General features: G+C 38.4%; 1 protein-coding gene and 1 pseudogene across 2 annotated transcripts in view; both read right to left on the reverse strand.

The window, feature by feature from the left end:
• KCTD8 (potassium channel tetramerization domain containing 8) overlaps positions 1-20,271 on the reverse strand; it is a 246,783-nt gene extending 226,512 nt beyond the window's left edge. For both annotated transcript variants that reach the window (XR_012493737.1, XM_019741059.2), the window contains exon 1: positions 18,864-20,271. Coding sequence is in view for 1 of the 2 variants with exons in the window: in XM_019741059.2 (XP_019596618.1) it covers positions 18,864-19,821 (958 nt within the window). In the remaining variant the exon portion in view is untranslated. The remainder of the gene's footprint in view (positions 1-18,863) is intronic.
• On the reverse strand, positions 7,984-18,574 carry LOC141568518 (cilium assembly protein DZIP1 pseudogene; annotated as a pseudogene).
• Positions 20,272-20,496: the final 225 nt, after the last annotated feature.

Below are 20,496 nucleotides of genomic sequence, written 5' to 3' on the forward strand. Positions count from 1 at the left end.
TTCCTTCTTTACCACATAAGATACTCACTTTCTGACCTAGAATGATTGATCAATAATTCAAGAGAGGTGTTATGGGGCTCCTCACTCAGACAAAAACATGTGAGTTATAAAACTTCTACATTTCATATACTCAGAGGAATGAATTTAGTGGTTGTGTGGTATTCTCCAGGAAGCCAAGACTCATGGATTCTGTACTTATTTACTATAAGTAATCCTTTAGCCAGGGTCATCAGATAAAAGCCTTTACTGGATGAGGTCGCCTCTTTCTAGGTACAACATTCATCTATTTACTTACACAGCCAATTAACAAGGAGATTAGACCAAGTCACTTGCCTTCCTGTCTTTCTCCCAAGGCATCCTCTTTGTAAAGGGAATAAATGAATCATAGCTGCAGATGGCTTAATTCCTTCCTCCCGAAGTTTAATTGATGATACCACCTACATAGCACTAGAATTGATCTCTTACTCCCTACCTCTACTAGAGCATGTTGGCTTATCCCTGGCCTGAACCTTTCCAATAACCACCAATTAAACAAGTAACTTTAGTTTTCCCAATTCCATGTGTCACTCTGCTGCTATAGTTGCTTCTTGAATAAGTGTATTTGATTGCGTCCATTTCCAGTTTAAAATCCTTTGCCTGATGTAAAATGTACTTCATCAGCTTTCCTCTGCCTACATTTCCGTGTTTTTCCCCCAACATATTCCCTGACATCCAGACAAATCAAACTATTTTCTAACAGGTATGCCTAGCAAAGCTCCCAAGCTCTCATGTGGATGCCCACCATTCCATCAATAATCTGCAATGTCACCTTTTCTCTAATGCCTTCTCGGAACCCTTCATTCAGTTCAGGCAATAAACACCTCCTCCATATTGCCATTGTTCTTTATAAATAATAAGAAAAATAGTTAACTTTAGAAAACATTGATTTTGATTAAGATGCTGTGCCAAGTGTTTTATATGCATTGTATCATTTAATCCTCAGAGCTCCTTCTGTAATATGTATTATCAGTCCAATAAATTTACAAAAGAAGAAACCAAGATTTGGAGACAATAAATGACTTACCCAAAGTCACACAATTAGGAACTAAAAGAGTTAAGATATGAATGTAGCCCTGGTTTACTCCACAGCCCCTCCTTTAACCCACTCATAATATGTCTCTACTTACCCATCACACAGCTTCCCTAATTAAATCAATGAACATTTTCTAAGTGACAATTTGGTGCCAGACACAGTGTGAGGCTTCACTGAGTAAGGCAGGGAGAGTAAATCAAATTTTAAAAACATCACCCTCTCTAACTGAAGACACATTAGTTTTAATTTCATTTTAAAAACCTACCTAGTACAGGCCACCCATTACTACTTCAGTCAAGAAGTAGTAACTGAGTGTCAAACATAGTGCAAGACTTCACAGGGAAGGGAGAGCCTATCTATTGTGAAAATGTCCCCTTAACTTAATTGGCCAAAACATCTGTGTCAGGTTTAACAGTGAATTGCTCTGGGGAGTGAAAGTCACCTAGTAATTGTTATGATTCAAGAATTTCCATAAGATTATTTATTACAATGTATAGGCATTATTACTGTTTCCTGTAATTTTCCTACATCTGCCCTACATCTCACACTTCACAAACTTAAACTCACATTCCAATGCCAGGCAAAAGTTATTCATCTGGCAAACAGCTGGGGTAGAACTTCAGCTTCTATCTTACATATTATGGAAAATGAGGAAGCTCCGTAACCAGCTTTTTCCTCATATTTTACCTCAAAACAATTTATGTGTTGTTACTATGGTTCAATTTACACCGTATATTTCAACTGAGGTACTAAAAACACTGGACAAGCATCATCTCACCAAATTCTTCAGATGAGAGACGGGAAAATAATCTCAAAGTACTTGAGTATTTTTCATGGAATCAATAACTAGAAAGTGACAAAACCAAAAGGTTTGCCAAAATCCTCTGATTTTCTCTAATCTATGCCAGAATCCATATAACTATAACTATAGCTGTCTAACAATTTAGTACACATCCATTTGTCCTAGACTCTAAGATGCATATTTTGAAACTACATACTTCCACAATATAAATATATTCCTGGAGTATTTTTTATACCCAGGCTGCAATCTTACTTCCTATACCTTTTCCTCATTGATAATTTGCACTGAAATAATGAGATTAAAATTGCTAGTCTCATTTCTATTACATACACATTAGTATATAAAGGAATGGCCATAAGGGGAATTATGCAATGATGTCTGCAGAAATGAGATGTGAATGAATATGAATATATTTACAGGTAATAAAAATTATCATCGTTCAGATGTTCTTCTCAAATTCAAATGAGACACAGGATGTGCAGGACACAGTGCGTGGGCCTGCTGTATACTAGAGTGAAGAGGATAGATAGCTGACAACTAAATTTCCTGATTGCACTGAGATGGGCTTCTGGATGTGATCCAGGTCCCACCACTCAGGTGTCCTCACACAGGCTTTCATTCAGTATTCAGGGGAGGTTGGGCACAGGGCACCGTGGTGTTGGGGGGATTGGCCTGCAGCTGTGCTGGCAGATTCTTTACTCTGAGTTCCCTGATTATAGCAAGGCAGCAGTCCCTTTGATGGACAGTTTTCCAGTGTGGTTTGAGAGAGAGAAAGAAAGAAAAGAAGCAGCAGCAAAAGAGGAAAACAATAAAGATGACAACTGCCACAACAGGGAAGCAGAAAGAACAGCACAGAAACAATAGCAATAACTCACTGAATACCACTGAAAATGACTAGGGAACCAACTCCTTACTGTGAAAAAGGGCAAGAAATAAGAAAGAACGGCTCATTTGCCCTGCCTTTCCTCTATGACCATATTTTAACTAATTCTTAAGAGAAAGGTCTTCATTATAAAATTCCACCTAAAAAATGTGAAAGAAATGATAAAGTTAGAAAAATCACAATTTTGTAGTCCCTAATGTAATATTTGTATCAGGCAATGGTCATCGTGATAAAAGTATTCAATAAAAGTTTAATGGGAACTTAAAATGAAAGGATCAGACTGACACCACTCACATCTACTGATTATCATTACAAACAGGAAAACCTGGCATTTAGAATGGTCACCTGTAAATTAATATATTAATGGAGTACACAGAATCACCTATGATTAGTCTTGCCCCTCAAAAAGAAAAATAAGCTGAATCTAATAAGGCTGAGTTAAGGTCCACTTACAGAAAACAAAGGGACAAAGGAACTATTTAAATGATATCACAAGGAAGAAAGCAGTCATATCTAGAACATAGGGCATTAATCAGGTCAATAGACCCTGTTTCTGGTGTTACATATAAAGAGATAGACATAGAAAATGAGAAAAAGAGAAACCAGGGGGATCCTATATTACTAGACAAGGCACATAAAAATAAAATATACAGTACTGACATTTTTAAAAAAATGATAAAAAAATATTTTTGAGACTCTTGGAAAAAGGATCATTGATTATATACATATCAGATATTGCCAAAAATTATTTGTCTAATTAATGTTGATAATGGAATGGTGTCGATATAGGAAAATATCTTTTTTGTTTGTTTGTTTTAGATACTAAAGCATGCAGAGATGAAATAACATAATATTTTGGATTTGCTTTAAAATGCTTTAGCAAATAGCCAAGATATGCAAGTAACCTAACTGGCCATCCATAGATGATTGGATAAAGAAGATGTGGTACATATATACAGTGGAATATTACTCTGCTATAAAAATTGAAATCATACCATTTGTGACAACATGGATGGACCTAGAGAATATTATGTTAAGTGAAATAAGTCAGACTGAGAAAGATAAATACTATATGATCTCATTTATATGAGATTTAAAGAAAAAGATAAAGAACAAACAAAACAGAAACATTTTGAGAGTTTCCAGATAGGAGGTGTTTTGCGGGATGGGTGAAATAAGAGAATGGATTAGAAAATACAAATTGGTAGTTACAAAATAGTCATGGGGATGTAAAGTATAGAATAAGAAAAATATAGCCAATAATACTATAATAATTATGTATGGTGTCATATGGGTACTACATTTATCAGGTCATCAACCTTCTGTTATATAAATGTTGTATACCTGAAACTTATATAATATTGTATGTCAACTAATTAAAAAATAAAAACAATATAAAAATAGATTACATATTTCAACTTTAAAGACATCACATGATCATCTCAAGAGATGCAGAAAAAAGCATCTGAAAAAATAAAACATATTAATATATCCATGATAGAAATCCTTAACAGATTGGGTACAGAAGAAAGATACCTCAACATGATAAAAGTTATATATGACAAACTCACAGATAACATTATACTCAATGGAGAAACATTGACAGTGTTTCCTCTAAGATCAGGAACAAGGAAACGATGCCCACTCTCACCACTCCTGTTCAATATAGTACTGAAAGCCCTGGCTGGAGCAATTAGCAAGACAAAGAACAAGTAAATAAATAAATAAAAGGAATTCATGTAAGAAAGGAAGAATTAAAATTGTTGCTATTTGCTGATGACATGATCTCATTTTCAGAAAATCCCAAAGCATCAGTCAAAACAACTGTTGGAATTAGTCACTGATTTCAGTGAAGTGGCAGATTATAAAATCAACACACAGATATCAGTTGCACTCCTTTACATTAATAATGAAACCTCTAAAAAAGACATAAAGAAAACTATCTCATTCGCAATACCATTAAAAACAATAAAATACTTAGGAATAAATTTAACTAAGAAAGTGAAAGATCTACACAATGAAAACCACAAGACACTGCTGAAAGAAATCAAGGAACACACAAATAAATGGGAAGACATCCTATGTTTATGGATCAGAGGAATGATATTGTTGAAATGTCCATACTGCCCAAAGTCACCTACAGAGTCAATGCAGTCCCCATCAAAATACCAAAGGTATTCTTCAGAGAACAGAAGAAACAATCCTAAAATTTCTGTGGAACTAAAAAAGACTATGAATAGCCAAAGCAATTTTGAGAAAAAGGAACAAAGCTGAAGGTATCATGCTTCCGGATATCAAACTATACTACAGAACCATAATAATAAAATTAGTAAAATACAGGCACAAAATAGACCAATGGAACAGAATAGAGGGCCCAGAATTTAAAAAAAATAAATAACTAAATATATATATATATATATATATATATATATATATATATATACACACACACACACACACACACACACATACATATGTATGTGTATATATATGTATGTGTATATATATATGCATATATATGCAGCTATTTGACAAGAGAGCCAAGAATACCCAGTTGGGAAAAGGACAGTCTCTTCAACATATGGTACTTGAAATACTACTGGAGAAATACATGCAAAACAGTGAAACTGAACCCCTATGTCACACCTCTCACAAAAGTTAACTAAAAATGGATCAAAGGTGTGAACTAAGAACTGATACATAAAACACCTAGAAGAAAATGTAGCAAAGAAGCTCATTGATATAAATCTTGGCAATAATTTTTTGGACATAAGACCAGTAGCACAAAGAAAAGTCAACAAATAGGACTACATCAAACTCAAAAGCTCCTGCACAGCAAAAGAAACAATTAATAAAATGAAAAGACAATCTACAAAATGGGAGAAAATTTTTGCTAATTATATATCAGTTAAGGGGTTAATATCCAAAATATACAGAGAACTCAGTCAACTTAGTAACAAAATAAGAATAAGCAATACAATTCAATAATGGGCAGAAGGAAAACAGACATTTTTCTAAAGAGACATCAAAGTGGCCAACAGGCGCATGAAAGATGCTCAACATCACTAAGCATCAGAGAAATGCAAATCAAAACCTCAGTGAGATATCACCTCACATCTGTTAGAATGGCTATCATCAAGAAGACAAGAGACAACAAGTGCTGGCAAGAATGTGGTGAAAAGGGAACCCTTATACATTATTGGTGGGAATGTAAATTGGTCCAACCACTATGGAAAACAATATGGAGGTTCCTTAAAAAATTTTAAAAAAAGGTTGACCATATGATCAAGCAATTCTGCTTCTGGGTATATACCCAAAGGAAATGGAAACAGGATTTCAAATAGATATAAACTCTCCCCATATTTATCATAGTACTGTTCACAATAGCCAAGATAATGGAAACAATCCCAATATCCATCAACAGAGGAATGAATACAAAAAAAGTGGTACATATATGCAATGGAATATTACTCAGCCATGGCAAAGAAGGATATCCTGCCATTTGTGACATGAATGGACCTTGAGCACATTAGGCTAAGTGACATAAGTCAGACAGAAAAAAACAATTACTGTATGATATCACTTATACGTGTATACGAAAAAAACAAAGAGTAAAATGGTGATTACCAGTGGATGAGGGGATAAGAGTGATAGTGATTAAGAGTATAAGCTTGTAATGAGTAGTAATAAGCCATAGAGATCTAATGCACAGTATAATGAATATAGACAATATTATACTACAATTATTAATGTGATAAATATCACTATATCGGCAATCATACTAAAACATAGAAATATATCAAAGTAACATGCTGTACAACTTAAACTTATTTTATTTAAATAACTCATTTTGAAATTATATGCATGAAAATCCTTACCCTCCACCTGCAAAGACATCTTAGATGCATCCTTCACCAAACCAGAAAAGGTCAAAATAGCAGAGAATTATCTCTGAATGGCTGCTAGCATTTGCCTTAGCTCTCTGTTTTCTTCCAATACATAGATTTTCAGCAATTAGAAAACACATATTCAAAATATGTAGTGTAGTTTCAATAGGAGCTGATTGAGTTGAAAGCTAACATAGTTTTCCCAAAATTGTAGAAAAATATACTTGAATCCAAAATCTAGCCTGAAATTTTTGGCCGATTGCCTATGAGCAATGTTTGAGCCCACCTGGCCTTGTGACAAGTTGTTCTCTTGTATGAAACTGCTGAAAATCAAAGCTAAAAGCTTTCATCAGAAATATACAGAATATGGGGTGGCTGGTTAGCTCACTTGGTTAGAGTGTGGTACTGATAACACCAAGGTTGCCGGTTTGATCCCCGTATGGGCCACTGTGAGATGCTCACTCTTAAAAAAAAAAAGGAAAAGAAAAAGAAATATGCAGAATATGATTAAGAAGTGCTTTGCCTAAATGTGGGGAGCCATGGTTACAGGTAACTCTGAGCCTTATAGAATGGCTCGGTTTATGCTTAACCTGTTTCTGCCCCTAAGGCATTGTCTCTGCCTACACCTGCAGGGTGCTTACAAGCTGCTAAGGAATGTGGTGGGAGCGGCCAGTTTCCAGACACAGAAGACTGATGGCTATCAGGGTAATTGATAGGATAATCACTTTGGGGAGTTTCAGTGATTTTGTATCCTCTATGTAAAAGTTAAAAATTTACATTTGCTAAGGTAATGCATATTTTCTTTGTTAAGTTGCACGTACTCAAACTGCATATATTGGTGAAGAAGAATAAACTCGGGGCTTCAGCATCACTGAAGACCGGCTGCATCAGCATTTGTATGAGTGTCTTTTATCCATTCCCACTCCCCCATTTAGGTACTGATCACTTGTGGCGGCTGGCTCGCCACACCTAAATACAACCCATAGTTTGAGATAATAACCACTGAATATCAGTATTCTCATTAATTGTTCAGAATTAACCAGTGACCAGCACTAGACCTGGAAGAGTACATTTTTATCCTAAGCAATGAAGATCCAACTAGAACAAACTTATTCTAATAATATATTACAACTGACTTTCTACTAAGGAGGTCAATAACCTTTTTTTTTTAATTTTACTGATGAAAATGATAATGGAAACAGATAAAGCTACCAGAGCAATTTTGAATAGGTATTGCTATGAATCACCTCAAAAATAAAAAGAGAAGAAATCTGGTGCCAAGAATTAATAACATAAAGAAATGGAATTAGTTATATATTTTGAGATCTTTAAGTTCACATCACTTAGCACCCAAAGTCTGTGGCAGTGGGGCATTCATAGATACAGCTGCGGCAATTGGCTAAGATTCAAAAGTTGGCCAGGATAAAGGATTTCCTTTGGGAACAATGACTCTGTTTAATAGTTCACTGGTCAGCTCTTTAATCTGTTATGTCTGAGTGATAATCAGTTCCTTCTGCTCCTGGAGTCTCTAGGCTAACCTTTCTAGCCTCTTGTAGATAACATTATTTGCATTTAGATCGTTTATCATTGAGGTTCGAAGTTTCTCTCTATGAGATAGGAGCTGACCCTTCTCTTTCTTGTGCTCTTGGTGAAGAGCTTGAACTCCAGCTGTCCACCTGCTTTCCTGACTGTCAGGAAGTTGCATCACATTTTGGAAATCCTGGGGATACTGAGGACATTCTTCTTTAAACTCACGTGCATCTTTTAATGTGCCTGTATTAGACTTGACCTGCATACTGGACTTCTGGATTTCTGACAACTGATAGTCTAATGCTGAGTTTTTGGAAGATAATTCGTGAAACTCCTTCCTAAACATTTCCATGTTGTTGTTTTTTTGTTGTTTTTTTAATTTTGTTTTGCCTTTCCATTTTATCAATTAGTTTCCCCCTTTTTTCTTCCTTTCATCTATCAACAAACTCCAGAAATCCTTCTCTCTTTTTCTGCATTCCATGTCCCTTAGAGAATCTGTCTGCGAGCGGGGCAGCCTCTAACTGACACTTCTAAGCTGCAGCTCCTTCTGCAACACGTCCATCTCATTCTGGAGCTGATCAGTCTGCGCATTTCTCTTACACTTAAGGTGAGGATCGTCAGGGTGGTAGTGATGATATAACTCTGTAGAAAAGCTTGGTTCATAAAGGCCTTGTCACAAAGGCACTGGAAATAGCTGTCTTTGGCTTTGATCACCATCTGCTGGATGGACATCATCTTTTTCCAGTGTTTACACTTTTCCTTCAGTAACTTGACCGCAGGCTGCTTGGTGAGGAGCTTCTTGCTCTGCTCGCAGCCCTCCTGGCTCAGGTGCAGCTGCTCCTCCAGGTGAGCAGCTGTGAGGGGAGGAAGCCCTGGGAGCGCCGCAGAGCTCAATAGTGAGCTGTGCCAGGCGGGGGAGCTTCAGCGCCATCGGGTCCACCCCCGACTGGCAGTGCCAGCACTTCCGGTCCCCCAGCTTGCAGGTGATGTGCATGTTGTTCTCCTGCAGCGTGAGCCCGTCCACGGCCGCCGCCAAGTTGTCCGCGTCCGTGGCTCTCAGCTGCCACCAGTCCATGCTCTCTAGACACAGCCATAACTGGAAAAAAGGCCCAATGCTGCGCTGGCGGGGGAGGGGGGGACAGGCCATGGCTGCCACGGCCACCATGGAGGCTGTGGGGGTGTCAGGACCCTGGAGGCTACAGGCAAGCAGGTAGTGGACATGTTTCTGGAGGGGCATGTGGCAGCAAATCGGCCACCTCTGCTGGAATCGGAGGGGATGGTCCCGTCTACCCGGGCAATCGCTGCTCCAACCCTTGGGAGCAGAGGCCACTGCCTCACCTACGGTCTTCTAGGCTGTTACTATTGCAACGTGGGGGGTGGCGGAGCAGGACTGCCCAGGGCCCTTACAAATTTGTACGGCAAGTTGACAAACTTGAGATTCTGGTATTGTCTCTCTAAACACAGTAACACTCTTCCTAGTGTGCTTGTACCAGGAATCAGACAACATGTCTAATTATAGAAAATCATGATAAAGAGCAATATATTATGAATTCCATTTTGCTCAAACTTTTTTGTTATTATAACTGGTGAAAGAAATGGAAATAGCACAATTGATTGGTTAAATCACTTACTATTCTACTGACCTGAAGTCAACACTATATATTTCTTTATTACATTATTTTATTGGCTTTAACACACTTTTTTCCCTGTGTAAGTATGTTTTAATAGAAAAATGGTTACAATATGATAGAAATAGCATTCTAAGTTTAGCTGGTTAATAAACATTGAACTAATGAACACCCTACTATGTTTCATGAAGCTATGTGCTGTTATTGCCAGAAAGTTGATTTATTTTTATTAACTACCTTAACACAAGGTTAATGGGTAAGTAAACCTTATATTACAATACTGTGTTTCCCCAAAAATAAGACCTAGCCAGACAATCAGTTCTAATGCATCTTTTGGAGCAAAAATTAATATAAGACTTGGTCTTAATTTACTATAATATAAGACTGGGTCTGATGATATAATATGATATGATGATATGATATGATATGATATAATGTAACAGTGCGTCTTATATTAATTTGTGCTCCAAAAGATGCATTAAACCTGATTGCCCGGCTAGGTCTTATTTTCGGGGAAACAGGGTAACATCATAAAACAGTAATACCTACTGGGTGTATCTTAAGGGACTTTTTACAAACTAAGAGTACAGATAGCAATATAGAGTTAACTGGGTCCTCACCTTTGCAAATACCCACCAGGTTAGTCAGATACTTCCTGAACTTATGTTATATCACAAGTTGCCTGACTGACCATGTCTAGAGGAAGCAGCCGCCCCACACTCTAAGATTTTTTGAAAAGCAAGTAGTCAACATGGTTGTGGGTAGGCTGTAGCACTGAGCATTTGTGCAACACCTTTCATGCACTAAAAAAACAAGTCAGCTAATTTTGGATCCCTTATACCTTCTATCTCACCAATCATTTAACTATAAATAAATGTGTTTATGTGTCTATATGAATCCATGTGTGTTTATAATTCTAACAACTTAATTTGTAACATTATTTTAATCTGTCCATACTTTAGTTAACATTTCATTTATTTCCATTATTTATAGGTGCCTGTATAACAACTTCTTGTGTCATTACTCTACTCTTGCTAATACCCTAAATAACCCGTCTGTGACACAATTCACTGTAACATAAGCTTACTGTGGTCATCTGAAATGAAAGGTCTCTGTCATTTATATTTGTATGTCTTTCCCCAAGCTGTAGCCTGGCAATTGTTCAGTAAGTACAATTTAAATTGAAGTGAAACTAATCTCAATTCATTAACTACCTTAATGGAACCTCCAACATTTCGGTTCATTCATTAATTTTCACTTTCATTCAAAAAACAAATATTTATTGAGTTCTTAATATTGTACTAGCCACTGCACTGGGGGCTGAAAACTCAAAAGTAAGACTTGGTGACAACTCTCAAGGAAAAAGTAAGCTGATGAAGAAGATCAACATGAAAAGAGATAATTACATTATCCAGCAACCTCCACTTGGGTATATATACCCAAAGGAAATGAAAATAGGATCTGAAAAAGATATTGCATTCCCGTGTTAATTGCAGTATTATACAAAATAGCTAAGATAAGAAAACAACCTAAATTTCTATCAATGATGAATGGATAAAGAACATGTTATACATATGTGTGTGTATGTGTGTATATACACACATACACACACACACACGGTGAAATATTATTCAACCATAAGAAAAAGGAAATCCTGATATTTGTGACAACATGGATGAAGTTGGAAGGCATTATGCTAAGTGAAATAAGTCGGACAGAGAAAGACAAATACTGTATGGTATCACATATATGAATATGTGGAATCTAAGCTGAGCTTGTAGAAACAGAGAGTAAGAATGATAGTTACCAGGGAATGGGAAGCAGGAGAAATGTGGAGATGATCATCAAAGAGTATAAACTTGAAGTTGGAAGATGAATAATTTCTGGAGATCTAATGCACAGTATTGTAATTACAGTTAATAATACTGTACTATATATTTGAAAGTTACTAAGAGAGTAAGTCTTACATGTCCTCACCACAAAAAAAAGAATGGTAATTACATGACATGATGGAGGTGTTAGCTAACAGTACAGTGGTCATCATATCACAGTATATAAGTGTATCAAACCATCATGCTGTACACATCTTAAACTCGTACAAAGTTATTTGTTAATTATATTTCAATAAAGCTGGGAACAAGTAAGATACATCAAGAAAGAAAAAAAAGATAATTTCATAGTGTAGGAAATGCAATGAGGCCCTATAGCCAGTGTACTATGAAAAGAAATAGATGGCCAAATGTAAAAGGATTCTACATCAAGGGGTCACTCAGTATTGCATGGCTCTGATACCAGTGCTTTAAAACCGATGGGTTAGGAAAGCTCAGGTTAAATACTTTGTGTGTGTGTGTGTGTGTGTGTGTGTGTGTGTGTGTGTGTATTTGTTTTTGAAAGTGCAAAATACAACTAACCTTGTAGGATAATTAGCTTTCATGGAATGCTCGCTTGCAGAAATGATGAGACGTGTACACATGATAAGCAGAGGCCATGCATATCCAAGTCAGCAGCTGGGGATTCATCCTTAGAACTTATAAAGCACTTAATTTACCTACTGAAGTAACTTTGAAATTCTGTGAATAAAGTTATTCTCATCTTTAGGAAAGTCCTCACAAAACTTCTGGTGGGATAGTCTCCCACTACTAAAAGAATGAACTCAATTAGAGATGCCACCAACATGTCTTAGGAGATTGTGCGGCTAAGTGCTGAAAGTTCACTCAAATACCTTGGCATTAATTCACATAAGGCTTTTAAAATAAGTGTAATTAAATATAGATTGAAGGGGAATCTAAAATGCTACTTTCCAAGTATCAAGTTTATATATATATATCTATATATCTATATATATATATGAATATATATATATATATATATATATATGATGGTATAAATATAAATATAGTTTTTTTCCACAATACTTTAAGTCTTCAAAAATACCAAAAGCCAATCCCAATACTCAACTGGTACTTGATACTTTTTTGAACCTAATTATACCAAGTATACAATTTAATGGCATTGACTAATATTTAGGACCAATGAATTATATATAATTAACAATATTCATTTCAACTGAAATAGTGTCTTCCTTTTGCCATATTCTGAGAAGGGAACATAGAAAATGTGTTTTATTACACAAGGTAAAATAAGTTTTCTGTATCATGGGAGTATGTGAGTACCTTAACTGTTTAAGCCAGTTTATCAAACCAGTACATATGACTTGTTCACCCAAAAATGTGCTAAATTGAATGAAATGGTTTATTTTCTTTAATTTTAAAATATTCATTAATATGACAGCCTTAGTCACTGAAAATTAACTCTTCCATCAAGTAAAGACATAAGACATATATTGATAGCATTCTTAGGAAAATTTAACCTAGACTAAGAAATATTAGGTTCGTTTATATACAATTCACACCACCAGTTTTTGCTTGTGGAGCTAAATTCAAAGTACTCAGTCAACATTGAAATATATTTGTCAAATTGACTACATGAAATAGGCATTATTTTTAAATGTTTACAAGGAATGACTTGGTAGTAAGACAGAACTATTGAAATTCCAGCTCAGTCCCATACCAGTTCTATGACCCAGGGATGTTACTTAATCTCTCCAAATCATAGTTTCCTAGCTGAAGGATTAGGGACCTAATCTCAAGCTTGAGGAATGTCACAAAAAGTAAACGAAGTAATGTCCCTAAAATACATCACAAATTTATGTGCACAAGACATTTTTTTTTTAATTACACATTCTGTATTTTGGAAACAGTCAATTATTTTTTCTAAGCCTGCAGGGAAAATATTCAACGCCAATATTTATTTATAATATTGTCTGTGGCAAAGGACCCATATTATAATTTATCATCTAAGATGTCAATAAAGAATTTAATGCCATGGGGAAAAAATGTCATTAAATGTATCAATGTATTAAATGTATAAAACAAAAGAAAACTAAGACAGCATACAAATCATCTATATAGTATAGATGGAAATGATTGAAGATTTTATTAGCAGTTACTAGTGGTGATTTTTTTAAATTTTACTTCCCTTTTATAAAAGTCCTAAAACTGCATGTTTTATTTTCATAATTAAAAAAGGGCTACTTTTGAATAACAAGTGGATGATCATTTTCACATTTTTAACTAATGCCTGCTAATACTTTTGACAATAGAATATATAATAACTGATGCCACTTTCATACAGATCATTTCTCTTTTCTGAAAAAAAAAAAAAATATTGTTAACTAAAGCATACTCACACACTCTCTCACATACATAAACACAAATTGTGAGTTCTAGCATTCTAAGCTATGAAATAACTTTGCCAAATATGGTTTATAATACCACTCAGTCTTTTATATTCATTATTTACATAATGATTAACCAAGAAGCTGTAGAAAGGGTGGCAGGGAAAGTGAAAGCCTAACACTGTAAAAAAGGTCAAGTTTAGAGACTGTACTATGCCAGATATAAAAGTTTACTGCCCTTGAATCGGAGCCAATGCCATAGCAGTCTCCAAACTTTTTGCCCTTCAAGGTTTTTGTCATTTTCTGTCAGCTTTATTACTGCAACTATTTACATAAAATCAGAATCTTAGTGTTTTTAAAAGTTATCTGTTCCTTTTACTTATTCCCCATTAATTCAAAAGTCATTCAGCCATGTGGTTGCAGAAGAAATTTTCACATTATAATTATAAAAATAACTAGTAAGTTTTCAGGAGGAAAAGAACGAACTTAAAAAAAGGGATTAACCAAACTGTTCCATAAAACAGTGCTTAGTGGTAAAAGTAGGAGTATTTTTAGACTGGAAAATAATAATCAATTTTAAAGGTATTCATCTAAATAGAATGACTTTTTACAGTTCTTTATTAGAAAGGTTTTAATGCGACAGGCCTTATAACATAGGCTTGAATAGCCGTTTTAATGTTTTCAACTGAACTGGATTTCTTCAACCCAACCAGATGAATTATATTAGAATGAATTTGAAAGAGTGAATATAAAAATCTAGTAAGAGAAATTAGATTTCACAGCCCAGTTCAGTAATAGCATTAATTCCAAATCTGATACTCTCATACATCACAACAAAAAAAGATATACCAGACTTAAAGCATATCAAGCGTATCATAGAGAAATATGTACTTTCAAACAGCATATGAGTATTACTTAGCCAGCACATGGAGCGCAAAACTTGAAGCACGTAAGAGAAGAGCAATAAATCAGTACTACTTTTCTGTAAACTCATTGATAATGAGAAATAAAGGATATATGTAATGTTAGCTTTAGCTATGGGTGGTCTATGTATCATATTTCAAGCAGATAAGTGTTTATTGTCTGTGTAATACAATGCCAACATAAAGTGTCTTTTTTTGTCTCCTATGTTTTGCTGAAAACAGCCACAACTACACTTAGCAGATAGCTCCCCCTCCAAAAAAAATACAGAAAACCCAATAAATCATTGTTTTTCTTTAAGAAAGGACAATCCATCTTAAGTATTAGAAAAGTAATATGAAGTTTAATAATACTAGTATATGTTGCTGAGTCCAAAAGACTTGATAAAATAATGAGTTAAGACTGAGAATAGATGAAAGTGTCCATTTAGCTAAATGAAGCTGGTATTAAATGTTTAATAGCCTGTGCATAACCTTGAGCATTAGAACCCAATGACTTGGATATAAGCACTTTAGGAGATATGAATCTAGCTCAATGTTTGTCAGAAAATATTGCCAAAGTTTCAAGCCCTAGTGCAGAGTGTTAAAACACTTCTTGGCCCTGAATCAGAAAAGGATTCTGGTGGAGCTGATCCAAAAAACTGACTGGAGTATGACTGGCAAACTTAGGTGACTTGAACTTGGCCTTAAAAAATCAGGAAAGAAGTCGGCTATTAAATGGGTTGTTTCAAACTTCTGAAAGTTCATTTTGCAATCATTTAATTGCAAAATAATTTTCCAATTAGCATCACAGTTAAACAAAACAAAATTAAAATCTATGAAGACTAAGAAGTCTGTACTCTATTACAATTTTAAGAGCTAACATTTGTCAAGCACTGGCGTAAGTAATTTACATGTATTCTCAAATTCTATAAAATTGGTAGTATAATAGCCCCCATTATACAGGTGAGAAAACTGAGACACAGAACAAGTAAATAATTTAACCAAGATTATACATTTGGCAAGCAGCAATATCTGGGACTACTGGATCATCTTCCACTCTCTTCCCCTCTGTACATAAACACAGAGGCAAAGAGAGGGTTGGGATCTGAGGAGTTGAAATTGACTTTCAAGTGTATAAACTACAGTTCCATAGTTTTTAGAGCATCTTCAAACTACTGAGTTCACATGTAGCCTGAATTAAAAAACGTGTAAAAATGACTGATGCCCGTTACATATTAAATAAATATTTGTTGAAAGAACTGTGAGGTGAAATAAAAGATAAGGAAGGCCCTCTTCTGTATCTAAAACATAGTGGACAAACATGTTCCTCAATTGTTTTATTGGTAATGAATAATACTGATAGTCTTTTTAAGTAGACACTACTAAACAAGATAATTAAATTCTGTATACGTATGTCATTATCTAAACTGAATCGGGTGGAAATATAAATATTTTACAGTGTATTGTCACTCGCCGATATTAAAAGCAATCACATCCAAAATAATTTGTGAAGTATGCTGCAAACAATCTAAAACATAAAATAAATGTATGTATAATAGTATTCAAGATCAAGTTTACATTATAAATAAAAAATGGTAACTATGTTTCGTTGGTCAATGACTGGAATACCACTTCAAAAGAACAATATTTAATCTGGAATTTTGTATTTTCCTCCACAGGATAATTAATGAAAAAAGTTATGGGTTGCTTCCTTAGATTTATGAGACTTTTATGAATGAACCTCAGAGCACATTAGTTATGTGAGTACTCTGCAAATTTTTCATAATATGTGTGTTTTATTTTCTTAATGCTTCTTCTAGTTCCAGAAGTGAAATATCCTGAATTCCAAATATCTTTTAAACTATCTTAGTTAAATTGGCTGTTTCCAACTTCAATATACTATTTTAAGGACACTGTTTTCAAATTTAGAGACAACTTGTATTATGTTTTCATAATCAAAGTAATAAACATTTTTAAGTCCACAACTTTCTAGGGGTAAAAGAAAGACCAAAATGCAAAAGATTCCAAAATGCAAGAACCTTAACTACAGAACATTTAGGCTTATATCTTCTAGCTCAAAAATCACCAGCCATAAGAAATTTCATCTTGTCTTCTGAAATGCTTGAAACTATATCCATGTTGAAATGACGTAAATGTTTATAAGGTCTAAAACGTTAAGAAAGGTTCCATTGATAAGAGATAAAATGTAAAGAATGATGCTAAAAAATAGTTTACTTAATATACATTGAAGCTATCAATATTACATAAACAACCAAGTATTACCTTCCGTTGGGAGGCTTTTCTATCAATCTTTTTACGGTATAACAATACTTGGATACAATTAAGACAATTAGATTTTTATCTACAACTTCAGTGGACACTTTCTTTGCCTCTTTGCTGAAATGGCTTTCTCAGGAAATCCAGCACTATTTAAAAAGACAATCTCACTGTAAGACGCAGTGTGCTGTTTTGTCACCAGACCTCCAAGGTTACTAGAATGTACAAGTGACAGCACTTTCCAATCAAGCTTGCACCTGTGCAAGGAGAAATCCTTTCTACTTCTCCAGTCAAAATAAAGTGCAAAAAATTGTCTAGTTCCTAGATACTAAGTAAATTACCAAGACAAAAAAATTAATACAATGAAAGCTGGTCTGTTTCTATCATAGGTGGTCAATGCTACTCTCCCTAACACCACAGGCAAATTTCAAAACTTCTGTGTCTTGCCAAAGAAAAACCATTTGCCAAATGATGTTCCTGCTGCCATCCCAGCTGGCTTTTAATTTTTCCAAACAGCTCTCTAGTTATGGCCCTCCTCATTTTATAAACGTCACTGGAAATTGCACCCACCCCCTCTGAATCCCCAAAGCCCCAGTGATATTTGGTGGAGTTCTTGAGCTTGAGCCACAGAGCCCCCTCAGGAAGCACACTATACAAAGCATCATGCCAAATGCTTCCCAAATCCTCTCCCCATTCTCTCATTTCAGAAAATCACAGCATTTATTCCCCCTGGGAAAGTGCACTCAACCCCATTTTCACACTTGAAGTGCCCGAAAAGAAAACATAGAAAGAGAGAATGAGAGGAGGGAGGGAGGGAGGGAGGAGAGTGTGTGTGTGGGGTGGAGAGAGAGAGAGAGAGAGAGAGAGAGAGAGAGAGAGAGAGAGAGAGAGAGAGAGAGAGAGAGATGCATGCACACACAAACACCTACGTCCCTTCCTAATCTCCAACCCTGACAACAACACTCAAGACATCCAAACAATTTTGGTTCCCTCCACTCTTCGCTGCCCAAACCGCCAAGCAATTACAAATGAGAAGTGGCCTGGGGAAAATCTGAGGTTTCTGAGGGTCGATGGAGACCTCTTTCCCACCAGCCACTCTCACACCCAGACACCCTGAAGGGCTCTGGAGGCACAGTCAGCACTTCTCTGGTTGCCCCCTTCTGAAACCACCGGTAATTGGACGCTACTGCGCCAGACCAGCACCAACAAGAGGTAATCCTGGCGGTGCGCAGTGATGCCTCCATGACAAGCTGCCCAACACTGAGACCCACATAGCTGACCCCAGAAGGAAGAGGACCTATGCGCCCAGCCAGTGCGCCCTTTCCTCCCTGCCCTCTGCAGTAGAAGGAAGCCCATAGCCTCCAGGTGCAGGGCGGGAGGGGTGAGGCGGGAAAGGGCACGATGAATAAAGTTAAGAGAACGGCATGGGAACTGCGTGCTCCTGAGGGACAACAGGAAAGATCGCAAAAGGAGAAAGTGTAAATCGTGTCTGCTGCATGACGGAGGCATGCAGAGAGAGCCCCTCGCGCTTATTAACCAGCTCCTGGCTAGGACACCCGCCTGTCCCGGTTCCAGACAGATTCGATCTGACAAGGGTCGGCCAGCAGGCGGGGAGAACGAAGAAATGCCCAGACTGCGAACTTACGAAAGAAGATATACTCGGTGTAGCTGCTCCAGATCTTGTCGTCGCGGTACTGGTTGACGAAGGCGGCGGTGCCGGAGGAGTTACACGCCACCATGTGAAAGCCGGCCTCGGACAGGCGATCGAACGCCTGCTCTAAGTAGGTGAACTTGAGGTAGAAGCGGGACGTGTATTTCTCGGGTGGCCGGTCAGGGTCGCGGCTCTCATTGAGCGTGTCACCAAAGACCTCCTTGGCCAGCGCTATGCGTCCGCACACCATGATACGTGCCACTCGCCGGAACTTGGCGTCCGCCTGGTTGTCGCGCACGGTGGTGTAGGAGCCGCGGTAGCCGAGCGTGAGGAAGCCGGAGCGCTTGTCAGGCGCGCCGCCGCCACCGATGCCGTGCGCTCCGGGGCCCGAGGGCGCGGCGGCCGCCGCCCCACGTATCAAGAGCGCATCGCTGCTGCCCTGCGAGACATTGTCCTCCAGGTCACTCTGGCAGCCCTCGTCGTTGAGCGAGTTCTGCTTGGTGACCTTGGGCGACAGCAGCTTGACCAGGTCGGCGAGCTGGAAGTACTCGGCCTCGCGCAGGAGCCGCTCCTTCTCGGGGAAGTGCTCCGGGAGCGCGAGCTGCTTGTCCCGCAGAAAATCCAGCACGTACCTGAAGAGGAAGCCGTCTCGGTCAATGAAGAAGCGCGCCCGGCTGTCCCTGGGCAGCTCGCCCCGGCGTCGGACGCCTCCCCGGGGGCTGGATGGAGAGAACATGCTGGCAAGAGTGCTGTCCGGGACGCTGAGCAGCGTCGAGTGCTTGGTCACATAGACCTGGCCTCCCACGTTCAGCTCCACTACCTCGGGGAAAGGCGAGGGCGCGCAGGGCCCTGGGGCGGCGGCTGCAGACGCGCCTGGCGAGCTGGACGAGGAAACCATCTCGCTAATGGGTAGGATGGTGCTGCCGACGCTGCCCGTGTCCTTCAAAGCCATGGTCCCACCCCGCCGCTGGTTAACTGAACCGGGAGAGTGGCACTTTCTCCTCCCAGAAGCCTACGCCCTGCACCCCTGGCGCCCCGGGCTTGGCGTGCGCCTGGTGTGCCCTCGGGCCGGGCGGCACGTTCCTCCGGCCTGGGCTGCCCGGTTCAAGGTTCCGGGCAGCTGCGGAGGCACCCGGGCTCCATCAGGGGAGCGAAGCGCGGGAGATGAGCTCAGCGGGAGCAGCGGCGGTGGAGGAGCTAGGAGGAGTGTCTGCTCCTTTGGGGCGACAGCGGGGAAGTGTGAGAGAGAGACTTGCAAGAGGCTCTTAGGCTGCCGCTCGGCTCCCCGTGGGGAGGGTAGAAGGAGGGATCGGAGAACAGAAAACTCGCCGCCCCAGCAGCTTGCGAGCGCGCAGCGAGTCCCGAGCGCGGACGGTGGCGCTAACTACTCCTAGCAGCCGGGGAGGCGGCACTGACGTCAAGACCAGAATTGGGACCCGAGCCACAGCTGTCATTTAAAGAGATAAGCACCAGCGGCAGGCTGCCCGGCTCCGACGCTAGGGGGCCAGGCCGGTGGCCGAGCCGCGGGAAGATGCTACCTTGGCTGTGTGCCTGGAGAGGCGGGCAGGAAACCTCTGAAAACAAACTGGAAAAAGGACAGCATCTCTCCTTCATTTCATTCCCGTCT

This window comes from Rhinolophus sinicus, linkage group LG02 (assembly GCF_036562045.2).
Source record: "Rhinolophus sinicus isolate RSC01 linkage group LG02, ASM3656204v1, whole genome shotgun sequence".
Classification (NCBI taxonomy): domain Eukaryota; kingdom Metazoa; phylum Chordata; class Mammalia; order Chiroptera; family Rhinolophidae; genus Rhinolophus; species Rhinolophus sinicus.